The sequence below is a fragment of the Berghia stephanieae genome, chromosome 3 (assembly GCF_034508935.2).
Source record: "Berghia stephanieae isolate SIO BIC M18660-M18661 chromosome 3, UCSD_Bste_1.3, whole genome shotgun sequence".
Lineage (NCBI taxonomy): Eukaryota > Metazoa > Mollusca > Gastropoda > Nudibranchia > Aeolidiidae > Berghia > Berghia stephanieae.
The window spans coordinates 33,363,061-33,373,060 of NC_088362.1; the positions used below are offsets into that span (position 1 = coordinate 33,363,061).

At 37.6% G+C, this 10,000-nt stretch overlaps 1 protein-coding gene across 1 annotated transcript in view; it reads left to right on the top strand.

Annotated features, from left to right (window-relative positions):
• Positions 1-5,901: 5,901 nt before the first annotated feature.
• The window catches only part of LOC144969205 (uncharacterized), a 13,555-nt gene continuing 9,456 nt past the window's right edge, over positions 5,902-10,000 (top strand). The window contains exons 1-3 of the mRNA XM_078908318.1: positions 5,902-5,920; positions 6,572-6,668; positions 7,594-7,857. Of these exons, the coding sequence (XP_078764444.1) occupies positions 5,902-5,920; positions 6,572-6,668; positions 7,594-7,857 (380 nt within the window). The remainder of the gene's footprint in view (positions 5,921-6,571; positions 6,669-7,593; positions 7,858-10,000) is intronic.

Below are 10,000 nucleotides of genomic sequence, written 5' to 3' on the forward strand. Positions count from 1 at the left end.
AATTATTTTACAAACTGCGAGTTTTCCATTCAACGAGCCTGTTATCACGTGATACTGATGACAGGTAGTTGTCAGGCACTTTGTTTATCAATGGTGGACAACAGATCGAGAGGGAAAGCGATTTTGGCAGCCTACCAGATTTGGATTAATCTTGCTTAGTGCAACCAATCACCGGTAATGTTTGATTTTTACATTTTCAGCTTTAAATTTTTGATAGATTAAATAATTTTACACACGGTGTTTCGTCGACTGCGACGAAACGAACCACTTGCTTAGAGCTCGATTTAAATCCGCATGGTTCGTTATTTTTAGCAACCTAGCTCGATTTAGATAAGTACTTCACGAGTACTTGCGAACTTATATAGTTTTGGCCTTTACCAGCTGATCCATCCACCTTGATTAAACTAAAAGATCGGTTTATATAACTAACTTTTTAATTTAAATTTCTTAATCCACCCTTCGTGTTGCTGTGACTGCGGTCATTACTGCCGCTTTTTCATTTGGTCGTTTGGGCTCATTTATTCAGCTCACAAGAACTCTACATTTTCGGTTGAGGATGTTCTGTCAGCTCGATAAATTCAATTAGTTTGAAGCCTCATGTTCTCCTTCTCCACCATTTTATCCTTTGTCGTCTGATCTCAAAAGACAGATAAAATGTCTTATCGAATTATCGATGAATTCCATTTGAGAGAAAGAAAAACAAAACACGTTCCTTAGGTTGTCATGCTTTCAGTTTGAAAATTGAATTGTCATATTGTTACTTTCCATGACTTAGCAAATTCACCTTAACAATTTTCACTATGATCAAATAATTTTAATTAAGTACAATCCAAAGACTTTTTTGTCTGTTTTTTTTTTTTTCCTCGTATTTTTTTTTTTAATTTTGGTGTTTTGTTTTGTTAATTTGGGGGGGGGGGGGGGGGGGATTGCTATTTTTTGCATTGGTGTGAAACATTTTATGGTATAATTTTAATTGAATTAAGTATTAAAATGTTAGGACCACTTGATATAGACTATATCCGATATAGTCGGTTGGTTACCTTATTTTACTGATCAACTAAGCAACAGTGTCAAATAGATAGTAGTTAGTCGGGGTTGAGGTGGGGAGGGGGGGGGAGCGGTTCTTTCTCGCATCTGTCCAACTCAAGCGCTGTCTTCCTATCATACTATCCCCAAATTTTCAAAAAGAGTTGTGTTGCTTCTGCTCATGTGGTGTAACATTTCCTTTGAACTGGTAGCACTAGGTTTGAGACCAATTCTGATAGGTACATAACTTGAGCTTTAACTTGAGATTTTATAAAGCACAATGTATACACTAAACATATCCAAAGCGCTATACAAGGATTTCCTAGCAAACAGCAACATTTAACATGTAGGATGAGACATTACACCTGTTAGGCAATATTACCTTTTTTACTGGCAGAGACAACGCTGTTAATTGTCACATACTCATCATGCACTGGAGTAGGTGAGTGAATGTGAGTATAGATAGAATGAAGATGACGTCACTCATGTCTTTGTTATTGTTTTTTGCCATCCGCGTTTATGAGTAATTCTCACTAAACTTTATTAACCAGACTATAAATGTTCAAGGTTACACATGGTTCTGTGTGTTGGTCCGTTAAACTTCCGAATGACAATGTTGTGAGCTTCTTAGCCAAGTGCATAATATCTATAGAGCTATGTTCCAAGGGCTCAACCATACACCGCTCAGAGTGGGACTCAAACCCAGGACCTTTTGATCTGAAGGCGAGTGTCATATCACTGGACCACATAGCCGCACAATAATTAATCCTTGGAAAAAGCTCTTTATTTACATTCACTCACCATATTCAGGTGTGAAATTAGTACCTGGCTGTTAACAGCATCGTCTCTATTGAAAAAAAATGTAAGATGACGTTACAGACATCATGTCGCATTCTAGATGTTAAGTGTTGCTGTGGGCTATGTACCCCTTGTGAAGTGCTTTGAGCACATTTAGTGGATATTGCTCTTTATAAATGTTCAAGTACATTAGTTCTGTGTCAGAAACCGTTGCTGTAGATTGACTTGTTAGCGAGTCCTGTCTTGGGTGGAACTTTTAGGGTGACCAGTTTCTTTTCTTGTCAATTTTACATGCAACATGTAACATTGAGGCATGTGATGTCAATCCAATGTGAGCAATGGGTGTACAACCAGCCAGTGTATCAAGGTGTATACTTTTTTGCAAGAAATTCCTGTAATTAACATCATAAAATATTTTTTTTAATGAGGTCTATCGGACCCAATTTACTTTTTTTTTTTAACACTTATATTTCTGTTTACATTTAAAGTCAAAATCTCTGTAGATTACCAAAATCTAGAGGTGCCTAAATAAGTCATTAAAATGTATAGTTAACCTGAAGAAGGTTCAAGTCCGAAACATTGTTTACTTTGTTTTGTATCTTTATAAGAGTCATTTTTACACCCTTTATTTTACTATACATTTTCTCTGTAGATTCATGTTTAATTTTCACCTTTATGGGCCACAGACATCAATGATTTATATCCACTCTAGATGACTCATAAGTTTTTGTCACTCTAGGCAATTATTTCTAAAAAAAGAAAAAAACTAGAGCGTTTATATAGCGCAATATCCACTAAACATGCTCAAAGCACTTTACAAAAGGTCCCTGACCAACAGCAACACGTAACATGTAGAACAAGACATGATGCCTGTTAGGTGATATTCCAATTGTTTCCAACAAAGACAACACTGTTAATTGCCAGGTGCTCATTTTACATCTGAGTATAGTGAGATAATGTAAGTAAAGAGACTTTTCCAAGGAGTCAACTATGCACTAAGCAAGGCTCAAACCCAGGACCTTCCGATCTGAAAGCAAGTTTCTAGGGTCTTCAATAAAGGATGTAAGTAAACATAACCCAAGCCATTTATTATGATTTTCAATTCAATTTTTACTATCTAATCCACTTCGCATCATTGGTCCCGACAGCTCAGTTGGTAGAGCACTCGTATCACATGAAAAGGGCCAAGATCAATCCCAGGTGCAGTCGGGAGTTTTCTGACCCCCCTGTCCACCCAGCATGAATGGATAGCTGAGTCTGTTATATTTGGCGGAAAGTACTTTGCGATAGGAAAAGTGTGTTGAGAATTCATGATAGTCCTGTGGTCAATATATTTGATCACTGATTCTCTTCATACCATCATGCTTAGACATATGATATTAAATATGTTATAGATATATGGAGGATTGGGTTTTTTTTGGAGATTTTATATCGCGCAATATCCACTAAATGTTCTCAAAGGACTTTACAAGGGTCCCTGGTCAACAGCAACATTTAACATGTAGGACGGGACATGCAGCCTGTTAGGCGATATTACAATTTTTCAGACAAAGACTACGCTGTTAACATCCAGGTACTCATTTTACACCTGAGTACGGTGAGAGAATGTGAGTAAAGAGTCTTTTCCAAGGACTCAACTATGCGCAGAGCAAGACTCGAACCCAGGACCTTCGGATCCGAAAGTGAGTGTCATACCACTAGACCACGTAGCCGCACATAGCCGAGGATACTATTTTGAACTTCTGAAATCTTGGTCTGTTTTGCTGTTATGATAATTACCATATATTATCATATCAAGTCTTGAGAGGGTGTGCGTCTATGTGGTCTAGCATTATGACACTCGCCTTCAAATCAGAAGGTCCTGGGTTCGAGTCCCACTTTGGGCAGCATCCAGTTGAGTCCTTGGAAATGGCTCTTTAATAACATTCTCTCACTGCACATAGGTGTAAAATGAATACCTGCCTGTTATCAGCATTGTCTGATATATATAATATTTGTTAATATTGCCTTGCATGTATCATGTCTCGTCCTACATGTTAAATGTTGCTGCTGGCTAGGGACACAATGTAAAGCGCTTTGAGCACATTTAGTGAATATCGTTCTATATAAAAAGCATAAGCTCAAGTTTTTCTGATTTTGAAAGCCACTCGTGGAATCTGTAATTTGGAACACCGTTTAATTGGACTGTATAACGTGCTGTTCCAGTCAAGCGGCGTCCATTGTACAATTAATATAAATGGAATATCTGAATCTAAATTTTACATGGTATCAACTCTGGTCTGAGCATTTGTATTCGAGGGGGGAGAGAGTTGTTGAATGTGACAGCCATTGTTTGTGTTTAGGCTGAAATAGTTTGATAATCTGCACTTGAAGGTGTCAAAATCTTCTGTGTTCTTAGATGATTATGGAAGCGCGTTCCAGTCTTTGATTGTGTTGGGTGCAAATGTATAATTGAAGATGTTTTTTATGATGATGATGATGATGATGATGATAATAATAATAATAATAATAATAATAATAATAATAATAATAATTATAATAATAATAATAATAATAATAATATAATAATAAATAATAATAATGATGATGATAATAATAATAATAATAATAATAATAATAATAACAATAACAACAATAATAATAATAATAATGATAATAATAATAATAATAATAATAATAATAATAATAATAATAATAATATAATAATAATAATAATAATAATAATAATAATAATAATAATGATAATATAATAATAATAATAATAATAATAATAATAACAATAATAATAATAAATATTATTATTATTATTATTATTATTATTATTATTATTATTATTATTATATTATTATTTATTATTACTGCTAATTTTTTTGATATACAGTTAAATAGGCTATAACTATCAATTAAAACTATTTAAAAAATGCATTCCCAAACTCAACAATTTTTTGTTAACTCAGCAGGCCACATTAAGTTTTAAAAAACGTCCGTATTTCGATAGATTGCCTATTATGTGCTTGCCTTTTTTCAATGGTGTTACCATCCATACGATATCAGTCACCTTGGCTTTATTGGATGGCTTTTCCAATCATCAACTCTATTATAAATTCCAGCTTGTCTGTGAATTATGAATGGATTTCTTTTGTTATTTTATTGATTCCATCTTTTCAGTCTATATGTTCGTTTGTAAGCTAACGTGTCTATTTATAGGTCTTTGTATTTGTCAGAGTTTTTGCAATTATATGATTATGATTGGCTATTGGATGTATGAGTGTGTGTGTGTGTGTTTGTGTGTGTGTGTGTGTGTGTATGTGTGTGCCTGATCTTTACGCATTCCATATGCCACATGATTCGCGTATTATCAACATCATCAACTGAGTGCCATGTCTTTTGCATGCTGACGTCACTCATTACGTCATCTACCATATTCCAAAACGTAACACTCCTATCTCCCTCTAACCTGCCTTCGTGGAAATGTAAAACCAGCCGAAACCCATAGCCTCAGGTTCACTCCTCACTGGTGTACACCTCTCTGTCCCAGGTCCACTCCCTACTGCTGCCTACTTCCCATTACGTTGTCGGATATTGTGGCGTTTCGCCGGTTTTCGTAAAAAAGAAACACCCGTTTTTAAGATGATAAAAATAGTTGTCGCTATAATTAACTTCAAAAATCAACAATTTCGCCTCTCAATAATTGGAAAACACTTCAAAATCCTATGCAGTTTGCCATCAGCTTTCCTTTTGAATTGATTTTAATGACTTAGAGATGGTCATAAAGTTCTGAAACTGGAGCCAAAATGTCGTAATTCTCGAATGTTTCCTAGTACTTGGCAGCTCTGTTCCCTTACCCAGTTAACTGCCGTGCATTGGAGAAAAACACGTCTTTAAACATTTGGACAGAAAACTCGTCCTTCAAATTATTGATCGATTTAAATGACCCCATCTTAATAAAAACTCTCAAACCCCGGGCCTCGGTAGGATATAATGGAAATACATATTGTCAAACCAACGGAAAATATTGTCTATTACAACAACGTTATATCAAGCCCATAATTGTCCTCGGTTATCAGACCTGCAAATATGTGCACGTCGTGTCAGGGTGAATGAGATGTCGGAGAGTGTATATTTAAGTCAACTTTCTCAGTGCATAGGAGTGGAAAATCGAACAGTTTAGTTAGATTTTCAATCATGGTGAACTCGAAAAGTCCTGAACAGTGACCTGAATCGGAATCTGAATGTTACTCAAATTCAACTCAATTCTGAGTTTTTGTATTCGAGGGCGGAGAGAGTTGTTGAATGTGACAGTAGACATTGTTGGTGTTTAGGCTGAAGAATTTTGATCATCTTCGTTTGAATGTTTCTAAAAATGGATATGACATTTTTAAAAGTTTAAACTCCTAAGGAATTTATATTATTCCTTCTAAATCAAAAATATATCGATGGCCGGCGGATCAAACTCTGAACATACGAACTTTGCGCACCATTCTCTGATGTCATCAGAGATCTGATCCGCCCAAATTAAATAAAACACGGTGCACAAAGCTCGTATGTAGACTTCAGATTTTTGATCCGCCGATCGTGAAAATCGAGACTTCAGAGGTTTGATCCACAGACCATCGATATGTTGGTATGTGTGTTATATTTATCTGGAATTGATTTTATTCCGGTTTTAAACATCTAAAAATATCGTTCTTTCATGTCATCGAGAGGGAATGAGGTATATTTTATTTTATTTTTTTTTCTAATCTAGTCTCTTATGTAGTGTTTTGGTTTTTAGCCGTGTATGTCTGCCATAGAGCTAGGCTTGTTGAATCCTGTCCACTGTGTCCGACCCAGGCTTCCTGCTGGTTCGTATCAATAGGCACAATCGTTGTCTGCTACATGTTAATTATAGAACTTTGTAATTCCATACAAGTCTGACATAGACACACACTGCGTCTTACCACTCGTCTCATTACAGTGCACAGTGAACTCTAAGAAGTATTAAACAAAAATGAATATAACAGCTTCAAAACAGAACAAAATACCAAACTCGGAACGTTTCGAACTCAAAACCCTTCATCAGCCAACAACAAAAAACAATAAGGACATGAATACATTACTAAATTCCATATTGACGACAGAGATATTTTGTAGGTCCTCTCTGGAAAGCATTTCCAAGATTTTTCTACAACATCTATGACTGAAACAAATTTATTTCGTTAGAGAGATACTCACCATGCTCAATGAGTTTAACCGTGTTTTCCATATCCCTCCAGTCACTAAACATACTCAAATCGCTTGCCTTTCTTACGTGTCCAAACACCAAATCATGTGATTACCAATGCTTATCTTAAATCAGGACTGGGATCAGAAACGACACATGTTTAAAACCCATATTATCTTATCATTCTCTTTCCCCCTTTTTTTTAAAATTGAGCACATTAAAGACTATTTTAAAACTCATTTTTCTCCACCACCCCTGTAACGTTTACCTCAGACCGTGGGCATTAAGTGGACAGTCGCAATATTTTAATACTCCTTTTTTCCCGCCTATGTTAGGTGTACATATATGTAGGTCTGACATCCGAACCCACCTGTGGGTCTAGTTTAACATTGTTGTAATGGACAATATTTTGCGTCCTTTTTTGAGTTTCTATTACAACAATGAGCCCATAAGGAATTGGGTTGTCAGACCTGCAAAAAAGTACACGTCGCCTCAGACACACAACATTGAGTGGACATTTGTAATATTTTGATATTCTCTTTTTTTTTTCATTTCCCCACCACCAGGCCAGTGACTTTTACGTCCTACCTCCCAGCCCAGACTCCACAACAACCCACCGACAGCCTCGTCGTTCCTCTCAATGGCGGCAAGTGCCATGAGAGCCAGTGGCTCAAGGACGGGCTCCGCCAAATGGGGCCGTCCCCGCCCCATCCCCGTGGCCCACCCCATGGCCAGCAGGTCTCTGGACATAGATTTGACTGTGATGGGGACCACACCGGGCCTTGTCAATGCTGCCTCACCCAGGATTCTGGAATGGCCTCGGCCTTCGGGTAAGTGTAGTTATTTTGAGCTTTTTTAATTTAGCGCTATATCCACTAAACGTGCTCAAAGCGCTTTACAAGCGGTCCCTGGCCAACAGCAACACTTCACATGTAGGACGTGACATGACGCCTGTTAGGCGATATTACAATTTTACGGACAGAGACAACGCTGCAAACGACCAGGTACCATTTTACACCTGAATACGGTGAGAGAATGTGAATAAAGAGTCATTTTCAAGGACTCAACTATGCGCCGAGCGAGGCTCGAACCCAGGACCTTCCGATCCGAAAGCGAGTGTCATACCACAAGACCACATAGCCGCAAAAAGTCATTTTAAGGTTTTTCCAATTTGATCCTCCTTCAGAGTTATGAGGCCCGTGGAGCCGGAATTTATCCCGTTTTCTATAGCGTGAAATGGACAAAAGCAATTGATTGCTATCCTTTGGATAGGACGCTAGTCTATCGCAAAGTACTTTCCGCCAGATCTAACAGACCCAGCTACCTCGTCACTGCTGGGTGATAACAGGGAGTCAGAAAAAAATTTCGACTGCACCCAGGATCGATCTCGATCCCTTTGCTGGGAAGCGAGTGCTCTACCAACTGAGCTATCGGGACCCCCCAATAGTCTTCAACAGTCGTACTGTCACTTCCTTCCTAATGACGTATGGTAACTTAGTAACACTGGCTCTAAACTATCGGAACAATGGCTGACGCCGTATGAAATATTTCCCCGGCGAGCTTAAACGCGTATCCAGAGGTAAAAAACCCCATCAATTTGATCATGTATTGACTTTTACACATTCTGATCACAAGGCATATGAAAAGGGAATGAAAAGTTCTAGCCAGCATGAAGAATAAAAAGTAATGATTTTCTTTGTTTAGAACCAAGATGGCCGCCGTTGCCGGGCGCGTGACATCAGACTATTGAATCCATTTGCTAAAAACAAGACGCAAGTTTGGAAACTTTCGATATCGTCATTTTTATACAACTTTGGTATAGATAGAATGCGGTTGGCCAAGGAGTTCACAACATTGCCATCCGGAAGTATAACGGACCAACACACAGACTCTGTGTAACCATGAACTTTTATAGTCTGGTTAATACAGTTTAGTGAGAACAACTCACAAACGCGGATGGCAAAAACAATAACAAAGGCCTGGGTGACGTCATCTGCATACTATCTATAACCGCCACAGTTTCTTAACCAAACAAATGTTTTATCAAATCAAGCTAGTATTAACTTAGGTATTGTTCTTGTTGCTTTTGAATTTTCGACTGTTTCTGATTTCTTTTTCGCATTGATACAGCGTAACAATATTTTTTCAATTTTTTTTCTCGCACCCTATAGATAGAATGCGCTTGGCCAAGGAGTTCACAACATTGCCATCCGGAAGTATAACGGACCAACACACAAACTCTGTGTAACCATGATCTTTTATAGTCTGGTTAATACAGTTTAGTGAGAACAACTCACAAACGCGGATGGCAAAAACAATAACAAAGGCCTGAGTGACGTCATCTGCATACTATCTATAATAGTATGTGTAAGTCTGTGGGTGCTTGGAACACACAGGGAGTGTGTTTGAGCGTGGCCTTCGTAAAGTTATGGCCTGCTACTGACCAAAAATTGACGTCAAAATGCCAGTCTTTTGCCACAAAAGAAAACAAATCGTGAGTTGTATTCAATAGTTCAACCAATGAAATAACTTGTTTCCATGAGCTCTACTAACGACATCTCACTAAGCGGTGCAAAAACCAAATAATGACGTCAAACTGCCAGTCCTTTTGGATTTCAGTATCAGGCTATAGATAGTATGCAGATGACGTCACTCAGGTCTTTGTTATTGTTTTTTGCCATCCGCGTTTATGAGTAATGCTCACTGAACTGTACTGACCCGACTATAAACGTTCATGGATACACACCGTTTTGTGTGTTGGTCCGTTATACTTCCGGATGGCAATGTTATGAGCTTCTTAGCCAAGCGCATACTATCTATAACATAACGATGGCTACGGTTTGAGTGAGTGTGGATGTTTGTATGTGTGTGTGTGTGTGTGTGTTCATATTTCTTTTGTTTTGTAATTTGAAAGACGTCCAGTCTCGCCCACTAGGGATTATTTAACAATTATCTAATGTAATCCTGTAACGA